At 38.9% G+C, this 16,361-nt stretch overlaps 1 protein-coding gene across 1 annotated transcript in view; it reads left to right on the top strand.

Moving 5' to 3' along the window:
• tcf3a (transcription factor 3a) overlaps positions 1-16,361 on the top strand; it is a 33,218-nt gene that overhangs the window by 1,407 nt on the left and 15,450 nt on the right. The window contains exons 2-5 of the mRNA XM_061732084.1: positions 3,838-3,934; positions 4,397-4,469; positions 13,931-14,004; positions 16,214-16,289. Of these exons, the coding sequence (XP_061588068.1) occupies positions 3,881-3,934; positions 4,397-4,469; positions 13,931-14,004; positions 16,214-16,289 (277 nt within the window). The 5' untranslated portion in view covers positions 3,838-3,880. The remainder of the gene's footprint in view (positions 1-3,837; positions 3,935-4,396; positions 4,470-13,930; positions 14,005-16,213; positions 16,290-16,361) is intronic.

Raw genomic sequence — 16,361 nt, 5'->3', positions numbered from 1 at the left:
CATAACCAGACTGCGGCTTTATTTTGACTGCAGGTAGGGATTATCGTTGTATTTGTTGTTTGAGCCGTGTAACCTTTCTCCAAATTCTTTAGGCCAGAGGTGGGGGTGCTGGAGACAAGCGTATGCAACTTCCATTGGTTAGGAGGGGCGAAGCACTTATCCCCCATTTTGACCTCGGCTCACTGAGTGGCAGAAGTTGCTAGATTATGTGCTGTCAACGTATTGTTCTTTAAATATTTGCACATTTCTCTATCAGATGTTTTACCACTGTTTACAGGCCCTTTTGCAGTCTTTTCATACTTCCAGAGTGGTTTTATGAAGCTGTGACTTTGTTTTTTGCCATTACTTAACTCTTTTCTAAACAAGGCAGGGACGTGACTCAGTATTTACAGCATTTACACCAGTATTACAGGTGAAAATGGTGCTGTAAAGCATTTGCTAGTGAAATTAAAACACGGTGTACTATATTTTATCCTGAAGTTCAATGCTGGAATAGTTTCCAGATTAAACTAAAACCCTTTTGCTCTCCATTTTTTTCTAGTTATTTCTTTTTGAAACTTAAAAAAGAATCCTTTGTGAAGTCTGGAAAACATCTTAACCAAATAGGTTGTCTTGGAGTCATGTTTTTTTTTTGGGGTGGGGGGGGATAGCAATGCCCAGCAATAGGGGGTGTTACACACTATTAGGTTACTTATCAAGATCAGTATTTTAGAACTGTCAAAGTTGTTGATTTATTATTAAGCTAGCTATTTAGTTTGTTTCTTAGTTGCCTATTTTTTAAATGCCCTGCATTTGTTTATTTATTGCCATGTTAGAGATGGTTATGAATACACATTAGCACATGTATGGAAAATGTCTTCTGTCAGTTGTCAAGGTAACAGGATGAAGCACACAGGATTTTCTCAGATATTACAGAATTATGTGTAAGGTCTCAAAAACAATGACAAAAACAACTTCCAAGCTCAGATAAACCACATTAACAAACAGGAAGAGTGGAATGAGTGGTTGTGGTCAAATGGAGGAAGCTTGCCGTTTATTTCCTTTACAATACCATTATGTAATGTGTTCAGAATTTAATAAACATTCATAACATCATATTACAACATATCAATCATGCTAGGATGCCCCAAAGTCTTTAATGTCGGTTGGCATGTTTTTGCTCTTTAAATGTTGATCCAAAGAGTTGTTATATATTTATCTATTTCTATTTTTCTTGGGGTGAAGGAAGCAGCCTGAGCCCATGATCTGACCAATGACAGAAGCAATGTGGCCCGTGGCTTCACCATGGTCAGACATGTTGGATATGGACCAATAATAGAGCTGTTTTTTGTCATTTTATGGCCGGCACACTGACCATAGGTCAGTAGGTACGTTGCTATTACCCATAGATTTGTGCAAAACCAAATATTGAAAAAGATACCCTCTAATGGAAGTGGCACTAATTCGAAAAACCTCCCCAATATCAAATAAACCTTTTTACGGTTCCAGGATGTGGCTTTTCAAGCGATTATCCACTTATTCGCATAAGTGTACTGGAAGCGCTTTTTGCAAATGTCCACATCTCTGGTAGCGCTGGGTGTGACGTACCCGGTCAAAAGTAATCAAAATCTAGTTTCTAGCTGTTTTTGGCCTCATTAATACGATGTAGTTGTGCTAAAAACATACATACATTAATCGTTATAGATAAGGGCTTTGCCTTGCCTAATCATTTGAATGATCATCTAGTGCCCTCATCATCTGGCTATTTTATCAACAGCAGTAGTGGCAATTGCGGTAATTTATCAAAGACTAAAGATGTTTTAAACCATTTTCTTCAACGTTGAGATTTTCTTTTTCGTGGTTTTGAAGAGAAGTCTTGCAGGACAATATACGCAGAGAGTTACGAGAATTACACTTAGTCGAAAAACAGCAATGAATGGAAACACCAACCCCCCGCAGTACTACCTTTATCAAACTTTCAGATGTATGATTTTCTTTTTCACATAAGTTTAATGGAAATGCAACTGGTAACTATAATGTAATTGGAAAGGTAATCCTATGATATTTGCAAAGGGTAGGTGACAGTCATTGTAATAGATAATGAAATTTGTCAACGCAGAATTATAGCGTCAATTCATTGTATAAAACACATTAAAGTCAGACATTGTGTGCGAAGCCCAGTTTATATTTCTGTGTCGCCGCTATGCACATAGGCTACGCACAGCGCCTACATCTTCTCTGGGCTTTATACTTTACCGTTATTGTTTGCGTTGCTCTGTTATTATACCCCCAACCACTAGGTGGCAGTGTAGGTTATTTTTCTCTAGCACCGTAACTCTCAGTGCCGAGTTTCCTTTTGTTTACTTGCTGTATGTAGGTCAGACTACCAACTAAGCAAACAAAGTTTATTATACAGGAGTTGGAGCTGATAAATGTTTAGTATCAGTTGGTTTTACAGACATTGCAATAAACTATCTTTCTACTTGACTTGAAAACAACCAAGAAGAAATAATGACGAGAATTTTGAAAATGAAGAACAAATCTGCCAATTGTTTCTTGTGCACCGTGTTAATGCGACACATAGTTAGATTTGGAGAGATGTTAGCCCACACCTTTGGGTTGACACTGGAGCTATAGGGGCTTCAGTGGTGGGTTGCATGTGTAAGCAGTTTTCAATCCTCTGCAGCATTATTGCAATGCATTTGGAGGGTATGGTGGATATATTTGTTGACTAGGAGAAGAAGTAATCAAAAGATTAGCCAATTATCAAAACCATTGTGAGTTGCAGCCCTAAACATACTATAAAGTAAAACGTCACTTGAAGGTGCATAGTGCTCCCTGCCAAGGTGAGTTAGACCCAATTAATGCAATGACAATGTAGCTTATATGTAGCTGTCATTTTGACCAGCAGGAATTAGTTTTACAGTATTCTTTCAAAAAACAAAAAGACACAAGGTCTTTTTTTTTGCCTAAAAAAAAAAATCTGTAACAAATATACACTCTTATGAGTTTTGCTTGGGAGTCAGCCATATGAGCCATTACCAAGGAAATCCTGTCAATAGCCGTACAAAACTGTCCATTTTTTATGCTTCTTGAATTTACCTTGAACATGTTGAAAAAACTTTGCATTTGCAGTTGCTTTCGGAGAAGAGAGTGAATTGAGTGCCAGGTAATTGGATAACCAAAGTAATGAACAGGATAACAAACTACTTCCTTGACAGTCCACCTGATCACCTGATATTTAAACACACAGAAGTAAAAACTTAATTCAACTGCAGTCTATTCAATGACAGAACGATAGCTGACAAGGAAATTAATGCTTTATTGTGTTTATGCTCGTTAAAAATCAAGTGAGTTATCGCCCTAAGCCAATGATGTTAGTTTATTATGCAGCCCCTGAACGCTTTCATGTTCAGACTACAAAGAGAATGTGGACACAAGTGTGATCAGATCTGAATCCATGTTTAGACCTTGAGTGTTGGTTATTTTTTATCCTTGGATGCAATTTAATGCAAGATTTCGGCAAAGCCTAAGTGAGAGAAAGAGGATGCTGCTAAGTACCCATACCATGTCACTGGGTAGTCAACCTCCTCATCTTGCCACGAATATAATCTGATTAAATGGAAGATGCTTTTTTCACTTTGAAACAGGTGTTTATTACCCAGGCATGTCTTTTTTGGGGCTATTTCTAACAATAAAATTGTTTATATATTGTGAACACTTAAGCAACACTTGGCACTGCATTGTGACATTAACTGAATTGGGATATTGAAACAAGGTATTCAGCTGCTGTTCCGAATACTAAACCATCTTACAGATGAGCAAAATAAACTAATTTCTCCTTACCTCTGCTTGTAGTCGGTTGCTGAGACTGAAAGGGCCCAGTGAAACGCAGCAGAGAATGGCTGCAGTGGAAACGGACAAGGAGCTCAGCGATTTGCTGGATTTTAGTGCGGTAAGATTTTTCTGAAGATTGCTTGACTTTTTTATGGAGTTGGAATCTTAGATATTTAATTTATTAGTCATAGAATGACAGGATATTTTTAACTGAAATAACAAGACGCAAACTTTTACAGAGTAGGTTGCATTATGAGTGAATAGCACCTATGGTCAGTGAACTTTTGAAGAACCTTTTCACCCATATCAGCTGTCTTTTATGAGACTCCTTCCTCCTGTCACTTTATGTTTTGTGGTCATTAAGTCAGGCATGCTATACTTTAATTTCTTTGTGCCCACTGTTGTGGGTTGAAGAAGGAAAAAAAGTGTTTTACACTACTACTACTACTACTACTACTACTATTACTAATACTAATACTACTACTACCCAAACCCACCTCTGTAGCCACTAGACTACCACCCTAGACTGGACTACAACATTGTCTTCTAGTATTTTACTCATTCATTCTTTTCTTTTCAGACTTTTGAGCTGCCAGTTTCAAATGGTAAAAATGGCCCAACTACTCTCGCCAGCAGTCAGTTTGGAGGTTCTGGTAAGAAACATTTTTTTAATGTTTCTTCTTTTCTTTCACCTATTACTCGTGACAGATGGTGATGTTATTGCCGTGTAATACCTCTAATGAATCTCTTGAAATAGGCAGGTTAGGGTTTTTTTTCCAGATTCATTTCCCCATTTTCATTCTCTATTCATTTTTTAAATGGTAATAGAAAAAGGAAATAGTTCCTGTTCTTCACAGATCATTGTAGAATAATCAGGGAATATTTCAAAATATTTTCATGATATACAGATCAAACGCCATCTCCCCCTACACTATTCGTCTTTGCTCACAGGTGTCCTTTCCCTCCCTTTATTGGCTGTAGCCATTCAATCATGTGATAACAAATTGAGAGGTTTGGGGTTGGTGGAACCAGTCCAATTAATATCCCCCGCTTACCCTGTGAAAAGTGTATTCCTTATTCCTGCAACCTTGCACCCTAGTTTTTCTTCTACTTACTGTAACTCATTTTTACTTGCTTTTGTTTATCTTCATTGTCAAGCCAATCGCTGTAGTTAGTTCTTAGACATGCATAAATCTTATCAGAGATAAAACAACTTCCAAAATACTGAAGATCAGTATTTGTCATTTTATGTTGTGTGTGCTTGTTTTTTCCCCACTGGCCCCTTGCTGTTGTTACTGTCATATACAGAAATTAATGTATCCCTGCACATTTCTGCTTCTACTTTACCTGATCTACACCTCCTACGCAAAACTTACTGTGCTGCTCATGTTTTTATAACAGTGCAATAAGTATTTTAGCAGGCAAAAGAAAAGAAACATATTTGGGGATGAGATGAAAGATTAGGCATTTAGTTGCGGGGTGGGGCAAAGGGGTCTCTGTTTCATCTATTCATTAGAAAGCCACTTGTATGTTCTTTTGTAATGATAAGGTGTGCGCTTACAAAAGAGACATCTAAATGCTACAACCTGCCCCCTTCCCCTAAGGAACTATAGCTGATCATACTTCACAGGACTCTTTTTTTATCTTAGCTATTTCCTCAAGCTGTGGTGTGCTGAGCACAGGAACTTTCCTATTACCGGTACACAAAAAAACTTGTGAACAAGTGTTGCCCATATCATATACAAACTCCTTGCAGAAAGTTCCCAGTTGGGGTTTGAACCAGGGACATCTAGGTGGGAGGAATCAGTGCTAACCACCGAGCCACTGTGCTGGCCTAAGTTAACAACATTATTAAATTTTTTTACCTACATTCCGGTGCTGGGTATGTCTTGCCGTAATGCTCTCAGCCTACTGTAGTGGGGTAAAGAGTGTGTCAGTCCAGCGATAGTAAACCATGGCAGTGGTGCATCTGTCCAGACAGTGTGATCAACTCTGATTCTCTAAACTGGTTTAAAGCCCCTCTAAAATGGACTGTCCTGTGTCTCAAGTTGGCTTCACCAAAATAATCTAATTCTTCTTCATGTCAGTATTCTGGAATTTAAGTAGGCCACCCAAATTCTGACATCCACAGAAGATGCATTTCGCTTTTGATCCTAAATGCATTTTAGAGGCCCATTTATGATACAGCCTCAAATTCTGTACAGGTAAGTACAGATCGGCAGCCCGTCCTGAACTGCACAGTGCCGATCTGTTCGTACAGCAGATCAAAATCCATTGCACCATTGAACGTTTGGAAAGATCAGAGTTATGCTTTTAGATTTAAATATGTGGTTTAAGGAACATTTTTAATCTCTGTGTATGTATGTAGTCAGTATGATTTTAAATTCTCTGTTTTTTGTGGTTACTTAAAGATATCTGTTCATATGTTCCTTTCAAAACTCCTCAATTATTCTGTGTTCCTCTAGCATAGTTAAAGCTTGAGTAGCCTATGTGAAGGTTTTACACGTTTTACTGTGGGGAGAGTATTCAGTGATGGACTTGCATGTGCTCAGGGTATTTTACTGTTGTTGTTTGTTTTTTTTTTTTAAACTGATTTATTTTTTTGGGTGCACTTTGATCTCTAGGAACGGAGAATCTTTAAATGCATTTTAAACTTTGGCATGGTCAGAAATGCAAAATAAGAGGAAATCTTGCAGGTATAATAGCCATGTTCCCCCCAAAGAATCTTCAAGAAAATATTGTTTTTTGTAGAGCACTTTGGTCAACATTCACTGCGTTCAAATGTGCTATGTCAAAACTGTGACTATCACTCTGACTATATAAACACGTGTGAGCAGGGTCTGAAATGAACTTTTTGATTCACTAACCAGGTGGACTGGTAGATGGAAATAAAATCCACCTAAAAGAGTTTGTAGCTCTATTGGCCTTTATTCAAAGTGTAAAGACAGGAATGGGGTAGAGAGAGGATGGAGAGGACATACAGCAAAGGGTTGCAGCCTGGGACTTGAACCTGCAACCACTGCAGAAGGTGTGTAGTTTCAGTTCATGGGATGCTTGTTCTAACCAATGTGCCACCAAGCAGTCCCAGACAAGCTTATTTTTTACTAGCCAAGATAATAAATTGCCTTTTTGTGTTCCAGCTACATTCATTTCTCTACATTTGATGAAGATAAAGTAAAACTTTTGTTATTTGCTGTAAAAATGAAATTATGAATAAAAAATAGAATACTGCTTTAATCTCTTACCAAGTCCTCTAAACATAAAATATTTTCAAATTAAAAAAAATATCAAATGTGTGTTTAAAACCCTGTGTTCTCAACAACTGCTGATCCGCTGCTATAAAACACTAATGGCATTGGTATTGCTTTAGCCTGATCTGAATTACTGGAAAAGGGCTGTTTAAATGCCAAAGGTAGCTGCGTTGACACAGGGTTGTTTTATTTCCTTGCAGCAGCGATATTCACATTCGCGTGGTGCAGTTTCAAATGCATTATGAGGTTTGGTGTGTTGCCAGAAACAGGCCCGATTTCTGGTGAACAACGTCGGCACACTGCTCTCGTCTGATCTACTTTTCTGTGTCCGTTGTTGTTTTACACCGGGAAACCGAAGTGTTCCCAGACATGAAACCTTAAAGATAAGGGAGGGTCTTCAAGCCCCGACTCCTTGTTTGCAGCTCAAAAAACTCACATGGGAGTCCAGTGCTGACTAAAAACTCTGCCACTTAATATGTCTGTGTGGGAACTCGGATTTGCAAAACAAGCCTGTTAACTAGCTAAGGTTTAATATTGTGTCCGGATCAGTACACATCTGCACCGTACTGACAGCCCTGAACCGAAATGGTTCGGTACGAATGCGTGTACTGTTACATCCCTACGGGTTTGCTCTGTGTTTTTCTGTTTTGTTTTACAGAATGTGCCTCTCCCCAATGATGGTTATGATTCTTCAATGTTAAGTTTCCATCCATCCATCCATTATCTATATAGCTATATCCTTTGCAGGGTCACGAGGGTCTGCTGGAGCCTTTCCCAGCTAATTACAGGCGAGAGGCAGGGGTTCACCCTGGACAGGTCGCCAGTCCATCACAAGCCACATATATACACACAAACAGACATACTCACACTCACAGCTACGGGCAATTTAGAATCATCAATTAACCTACTACGCATGTTTTTGGACTGGGAGGAAGCCGTAATACCCGGAGGGAACCCACGCCAGCACGGGGAGAACACGCAAACTCCACACAGAAAGGCCCCTGCCGGGCCAGGGAGTCGAACCGGGGACCCTCTTGCTGTGAGGCAACAGTGCTAACCACCAAGCCACCGTGCTGCCCACGTCAAGTTTCTTCATCACATATGTCCATACCTGTATGAATAGTGTTTTTTTTATTTGTTTGTTTGTTTTGTAATATATAAAGATGACACATGGCATAAAGATTTTGTGTGAGATCTTGAGTAAGAAGTATGTTTTTCTCTTGTCACTGCTGCCTCCCTTCTGGCGTACCGATTCACTGCCGAACAATCAGAGGGATTTTTTTCACTCACCAGTTAAGCACAAGTTTAACAAATTCAGCTGAAACGAATGAGTGTGTCCAACAGTTTTGATGGAGAATTATTACATTTATCCATTAATTATGTATATATCATGTTTATGCACCTATGTAAATAGAGGAGGAACATGCATACTCCACACACAGAAAAACTAATCGAACCAAAAACTGTCTTGCAGGGAGGCAGCAGTGCTAACCATTACGTCATCATATGTCCAGTTAGATCAGTACCTCTGATATTCTCAGTAGCTAAGTGTCAGTTTGTGTGTATAGAAGCCCTTTGGAAAAATGAAAATGTTAAAGGAAACACACCGTAAGGGAGAAAAAAAGTCCTGTTTCCTGTCCTTGAAATCATTTATTTGGGAGTCTGAAATGACTACCAAGTCAAAAACCCAAAGAACAAACACTGTCTCTTTGTTTGGGGCCGCTTAGGTCTGAAAATGTGTCACTGAGAGAGCTGTTTAGATTTTGTGGCTTTTTGTTATGTCACTAACCCAGCTTTGGGTAGAATTATCATGTAGGCCCATCTTTATTTCCACCTATGATCTCAAACCACAACTTTACATGCTGTTGAAAGCAAATTCACATTAGTATTTGCATTGCTCATTTAGATAAGAAATAAGTTAATGCTATACCAGTAATTTGTCTATATTCTGACTTAGGAAGTCTTTTGATTTTTAGTTGGCATTTTCTTTAAAAAAAAAAAAACAACACAAATTTGCTCTCCATTTATTTAGACACAAGGCAATATGGCAGTTTATTCCTTTGAACAATAGTGGAGAAAATATGCCTTTAAACTAAGAAACTAGACAAATCATGAGCTTATTATGCATGTAAAATTTCAGTAGTATTAACAGCTTTACCCTGTTATGTTGCAGTGAGAAGTTGCTGATGGGTTTTGCACCCGGTGACGAACACTGACACACCTGGATGATATCTCTTCAAACGTGTGGTCATGCTCACTGTATTGACACACTTTTGTGGCATTTTCATCCAACAATGTCTATATAACAGTTTTGTCCACCACCCATTTCTACTCATATTTTAAAGGGAAGGCAAAATGCTCCTTTTGTATTTTGGTTAAATGGGAAATTATGCTTTTTTTGATTTCTCTGCTCCTCTGCTAGTAATGACTGTTTTATTGAGTTGCTTTTAACATGCTCCAGTCATGTGACCAAATCTTGTCTTGTGTCTGTATCTTAGCACTGCAACTCCTCTTTGAGATTTGGGCAGTGTTTTAATAATATTCAGAAGTTACAGCAGCTGTAAAACTGTATTTCGCACTAATGATTTGAAACTTTGTAATTGATTTGCACATCATGGGTGTCCCAGACCTCAGGGTGGCGAACCGTACAGGCGACCGCTGATCAAAAGTGATCCATTGCACCATTAACCAGAGCCGGTTTGGTGCATGATTGTGACTAAGATGAGCCTAAAAGAGTGTACCCAATTACTGTTGCCAAACCACAGATCAATTAATTATTATTTATTTATTAGTATTTGAGAAAAAAGGTATTTCATGATTATTTTGGTGTGTAGTAGTGTGAGATCAGAGGCTAAGTACTGCATACTTTCTTCAATATTAATCATGCTTCAAGGTCTGAGTGTAATTGGTGTCAGATTGTGTTTTTACACAAAAGAGCGAAACTTTACTATCAGGCCACTGAAATATGGTGTGGCTTTAAGTTATTCACTCTTCTTTAAAACAGAATGATTCAATATGCATTATTATCCTTAGTATCCTAAGTTATTTAGATAAGTTTTATTCCCAGTATGTTTGAGGTTTGTCAAGGTTTTACATGTATGTCTGTGGGGAGCCCTCAGTGATCGTCTTGTGTGTGTTCAGGTTTTCTCACTTAGATTTTTCTCTGGTGCACTTTCATTTATTGTTCAATAGAAACCGAGAAGCCTAAAATCTATTTTAAAACTTTGGTAAGACCAGAAATGCAGAAGAGAAGGTAAAAATTTGCATGAAAATGTTTCACGCAGATGTTTGAATCGATCTCAGAGACTCAACTGTTTTTAAAGTCACAAGTCGATTCGCGGCTTAAACTTTGAAAACCTGGCAAATATAATTGTTAAAAGTTCACATAGTTTCACCAGTCATTGGTAAACTTTCAAAGAAGGTAAACTGTATGTGTTGGGGGTTAGATTCTATGTGTTTGAGAAGATTAGTTACTCAGATGTTACAAAAGTAAAGGTTGTGTTATTGTATATTGTTCAGTATTTCATTAACAATGTTCACTCTCTTGAGATTATATCTGACATCATGCTTTGTGTCTGTGTGACTCACTTCACAAGGGAAGGAAGGAGTTGTGTAGACAAATGGCACACTCAGTTATAGTTGGCCTGGGGCAGTTTTCCTGTAAAAATGAAGGCAGGCTGGCAAGTTTGGTCCATACATGTGCTTGGGTTTTGTTCATGAAGCCTGTGACTCAGGCTGTCTGTCTGTTTTCAGTATCTCTTCCTGTGTAATTATAGCCTAGCTATGCTTAAAGGGGTGTTGCTTGCTGGGAGGAGAAGTGCACTTGCGTTCTCCAGAGAATTCGTCTGATCTTACTCACCCTTTTTTCTTTATGTTTTATTTTTTCCAGTTCTCACCATGGGTCAGAATGCTTGCCTGCTTGTAGTTTCTCATGATTTTTGTTCTTCTTGTAGTGGTTAAAACATAACAAAACAAAACTAGTTCTAGTTTATTCTTAAGAAATAAGCAATCAGTTATGTTTGGAATCACAATTTCTAGTTTTACCCCTCTGGAAATATATATTTTTTACAATGTATTTAAGTTAACTTGCTGCTAACTTAAATGCATTTCAACTATTTTGGTTGTCCACTAATTTTTTTTTTTTTTCACTAGTTGATTTGTCACTAATTACTTTTGAGATAACCTCAATATGCCTTTCCATAATGCTGCTGAGAAAGTACTGCTGTTTATGAAACAGATAAGGGCACAAGATGGCTGTGATAGTCCGACACCGCAAGCCAACAGGGCCATCATCACCAGCACCACACAGGCTGCCACAAAGCTGCAATACATCTTACATAATCAGCATAATCAATTATGTTGACTAATCATTGGATGTAGCATCAGTATTTTTAAAATCGTGAAAAAGCAGGGTTGTCCAAACTATGTTGAAACATGTTTAAGCAACCAATGTCGTATGGGTGGGCAACCCAGCAACTCCTCACTGGATGTAAGTCAGTTTTTATGCTTGATGTTTGCACAGTCTATAAGCTAACAATAATCTGTGGAGAATTAACATTTAAAACGTTTGGAACAACTATCTTAATCCAACACAAAACAGCATCACCCCTCTGAACATTGCCAATATCATGAACTGAGTAAAAGTTTAGAGGCTAAAACCAGTTGAACACAAAGCCTGTAGCTTCTGCTGAATTTCACTGGCATAAGCAATTAAAAAAACAAAACAAACTAAAGCCATTATAAGTAAAATGATGGAATTCCTGATTTTGGGCAACTATTCTGAGGTTTCAGAAATTTGACACGTCACCTGATTCCAAAATGCCCAGTAGGGGCTGTGCCGTTGTCTGACCAGAATGTCTTATTCCGTGCCAAACAACACACACCGCATCTGTTAAAAGCCAGTCCTAATGCAGCAATCAGCATTACAAAAGAGATTTGGACAACTGACCCTGGTCTTTTAAAGAAATTGAGTGAAATCGGCCCTGGATAGCTCAGTGGCTTGAGCAGGCGCCAGTTACAGAGGTTATTGCCCTTGTGCAGGCAGTGCAGGTTCAAGTCTCAGCCTGTTGCTTTTTGCTACTTGTCTTCCCCCATCGCTCTACCTATTTCCTGTCCACCTACTGTCTCAATGAAGATCACTAGCGCTGCAAAACTCGCCCAAAATGTAATTGTTGCTGATAGATGTAGCCTGTTTGTTTTCACAAAGCTTTGGGGAAAAAAAAAAAAAAAATCCATATAGATATCCATATATATAGAGGTGCGTTTCCACTAGCGGGAGTTGCGGGTAGACTTTTCGAGGCAGGGCTGTCTGCGGGTGTTTCCATTACAAGGATAGGCCCTGTAACGTGGCCTTCAGGAACCTATACGGGCCCAAAAAAGAGCTCTGTATTAGGAGAGGGCTGTTTTTCGGCCTAGAGGGGCTACCTGGTGGGTGGCCTCTGCTGATTGGGTATTCTAAAAGCAGGAAATTACATTAAACTACGAGTACATTTGATGAAGTCGGAGATTACATGAAAGAAACAATGTCTGGACAGATGAGTCGGTTTAGGTCTTGCTGTCACATTACACCATTATAGAGGTCCGGCGGGGGGAATGCTTTTTAAAAAAGTAAATAGCATCCGTTGTTTACGTGTTTCTTCTCTTCATTCTTCTGCTGGCCGTTTGCGAACTTTAAGAAATACATATTACCGCCACCTGGTGGTCGGTGGCCCTATTTTGTCAGTCAAAGGTTCTTGTGTGATGCGACAGTGTAATAGAAACACGCGGCTGGAGGGGCCGAGGAGATGGTCGGCCTTGTAGAGGTTTCTGTCTGCTTCTGTCTGATTTACTCTGAAACATAACCTAAACATGAGTGAATTTGGATGCTGGATGCATTGAACCACTTCTGTCTGGTTGGTTTTCTACAAAAATTGAATTGTCTTGAATAAAAAACACTAAGTTCAAACCTAGTGATGATGACTTTCAGCACAAAGAAATGGTGAATGTTTTTTATGTTTGTTTTTTGATTAATATAGAGTGGGAAAGACATAAAGAGGAGAAAATACATTGTCTCCTTCAATTTTTATTTTGCTGGTGTCATCTAGATCACACTTGTCACTGCAATCTAGAAAGCTTTCAGCACTAAGGACCCATCATTCTGTTCTACTGCTGATCCTGTCATGAGTCAAGCCTGCCTCTATACCCCTCCATTCTCTCCCCTCAGCCTTTTAATTAGAGAACAAAACAAAAATATGAATATTCATAGAGCTCAGCCTCATTAATATGCACAATTATGCAAATCAGGATGCAATTAAGCTTCAGCTTTCCCCTAGAGATGCTGTGTTGGAGTATGAGAGGAGATTTAGAGAGGAGGACTGGTGGGAATTTCTGCTTCACCAATCTTTAAGAATAGCTCCTCTCAAACGTTGTTACCTTTGTGGATTCTGCTCTGACCATAGATTACACTAGATGCCCAACCATATGAGATTGAGACCATGACTCCGTGGTAAGGCACAGGTGTTGGCCAAATGTGTGAAAATAAATGGGTTATGAATGACTGTTACCATGGAAAATGTAAAGGAGTGGAGTGGGAGAATGAGGAATGTTGAGGATGATTCTGGAAGCCTCATACTGCGTGTTAATTATTCAAACTTCCCACAGCTCATAGCCACACTATGTGACAGTGCTGTCACTATGCTGTCTTTGTGTGATCAATGAAGTACTGCTCTTTACTGGAGGTTACTTTGAGCTGTCTGAAAGACCTCTATCAATGCAAGTCATCATTCTATCACATTGCACAATTCTTGCAAAACCGGGGCATTAAAAACCTGATAAGATTATATTTGCTGTTTAACAAAGGCTCAACCCACTTCTTTGTTTTGCAGGTATAGACGAGAGGAGTGGGTCCAGTCCCTGGGGTCCAGGAGAGCAGAATAGTCCACCGTTCAATCAGAGAAGGGTAAGAGTTATTTTGAATTACTAGATTGTAAGTTACGCTTCTGATTTTAAATCATGAATACCCCATTCACACAAACAGAGTGTGTAACTCAATTAAATACTCTCAATTTGACCACTGACACAGTAAGGTAAGTTAAGGCATTAAAGGCAAAAAATATTGTGCTTTTTAAAAGTAAAATAATTCACAATGCTTTACAGAAAAAAAAATCCTTAAATAAATTGCTTAATGCACTGTACATACAACAAAGTTAAATGCAGTAAATGTGTAGTTATTAATCAAAGTCCTTCAGTCACATTCAATCAATGAAATACAGCCTGGGAAGTCTTAATATTTAATTTGAAATAAAAAAAAATAGAAAATCAGCAGACCTGCTGTTCTGGGAGCAATTCAAGGTCTTACATTTCATTGAAATCATCTGGTTCTAACAAGGCCTTAAAATACAAACTTAAATGAAGAGCAGCAGATGATACATTATACCGTGTCATTTAATTAAGACCAAGTCAATATGCAGGGCAGTGGTAGCCTAGTAGTTTCAGAGATGGGCTTGGGTCTGGAGAACCCAAGTTCCAGTCCATGCCATCCAGGTTGGCAACCAATCTGAATCTGGATCTGAGCAAGGCCCTTACCCCTAACTCCCCCCCAGTGGCTGGAAGCCCACTGCTCCTAAAACAGCTCGGGATGGGTTAAATGCAGAGGACTAAATTCAGTGTGTTTGACAAATACAGATTATAAGAACGAAGAACATTCATAAAACGAGATGCATCCTAAGATTCAGGAATTAATAAGACCGCCTTAAGCAGCAATAATTTGAAGTAACTGTTTTTGTATGAAGTTATTTTCACATATCTGTGGATCACTCTTCTTTGCAATATTGCTTCAGTTTATTTGGGTTTGTGGGCATCCACTTATCCTCAGTTCCACCTAAGAATTTCATTTGGGTTGTAGTCTGGACTTTGTATCATTGTAATGCCTTGCTTCTTTTTTCTTTTCTTTTTTGAAGGTGGGTTTGAGCTCATTGTGCTGTTACATAAACCTAAAGTCAGACAGATGACTTTGACTTCAGAATACTTTGTTAATAAGAGGACTTCATGGTCAGCTCAATGACCTTAGAGTGCCCTGGTGTTGTGGCTGCAAAATTATCTCAAGTCATCAAACCTCCACTACAGTGCTTAACAGTTGATATGAAGTTTCTGTGCTGATTTGCTGTGTTTAATTTTCATCTTTATGACTGCACATCTCTACTTTGATCCCTGACTGATGATGCTTGCCCGATAACAGTGAACTCCGTTTGCTGGGCAAGTGAGATGACTGCTGAACTTGCCCGTTTGGGAAATATATCCAAACTGTCAGTCACCCTGATACTATGGACCAATCAGATGTTGTTGTTTTTTTTTTCCTCACTCATCAGTCAGTGCATCAGAGATGGGATGTTTACTGTATTCCGACTCAGATTTCAAGCGTGCGTTAACTCTTTATAAATAAAGTAATTTTTTTATCGATGGATATGTTCCCCCAGCCGCTATAATTTTGACCAAAAGCCAGCCAAAATAAGAAACTAAAGCAGTGAAGGTTGGAATTAATTATGACTTATATTCTAAATAAACTCAAAAATGTAATTCAACTTAAGTGATAATGGGGCTAGAGCCCCTACAGACAAACCAAGGGCATTTTAACTTTTTATTTACAAAAAAGAGCGGTTTTTAGTAGGGCTGGACGATTAATCGCATTTGCAATAATATCGCAATATCATCAAACACTATTTTGAAATCGGAACGTAATAGGATTGATAGGTGACGTGGGAGTGAGCGAGCACTAGACTGCATCAATTCTTCATGCTGCGCTTTACTCTGTTGCCTAATACTGTTTTATACAGTCTATGGGCTAGATGGACCGGTCTGAAGCTGAATTAGCTTAAACTCTGTCTAGAAGAGGAACAGCAAATCCATACTTTGGGTTTATTTGGGTTTTTACAAAAGGAAGATGCCGCGCAACATCAGGTGTTCACAGCGAGCCGTGCTAACGTTGCTACTTCACGGAGTAAAACTGCAAACTTGTTCCAGCTTGTTAAAAAATAAAGAAAATAGCAAAAAAACACCAGAGCCATGTACGACAGATGTGCGGCTAAAATATCGAGCAATAGTGTGCCAGACAAACCAAAGACGGGGATCACTGATCACTATCCCTAATGCCTTTGCTGTCTTTCCTGCAGGGTTACGGAGAAGAAGCCCTTTACGCTGAACGAGAGGGCATGGCTTCTGCCCCAGTATTCGGATCAGGAGGTGTTGGTAAGAATGCTTGGATTGAACTAAGCTGCTGGAGCGTACACTCACAACGGGCTCATTATCTTTTTTACAAAC

The sequence above is a fragment of the Cololabis saira genome, chromosome 10 (assembly GCF_033807715.1).
Source record: "Cololabis saira isolate AMF1-May2022 chromosome 10, fColSai1.1, whole genome shotgun sequence".
NCBI classification, from domain to species: domain Eukaryota; kingdom Metazoa; phylum Chordata; class Actinopteri; order Beloniformes; family Belonidae; genus Cololabis; species Cololabis saira.
This window is presented reverse-complemented; position numbering and strand designations above follow the sequence as displayed.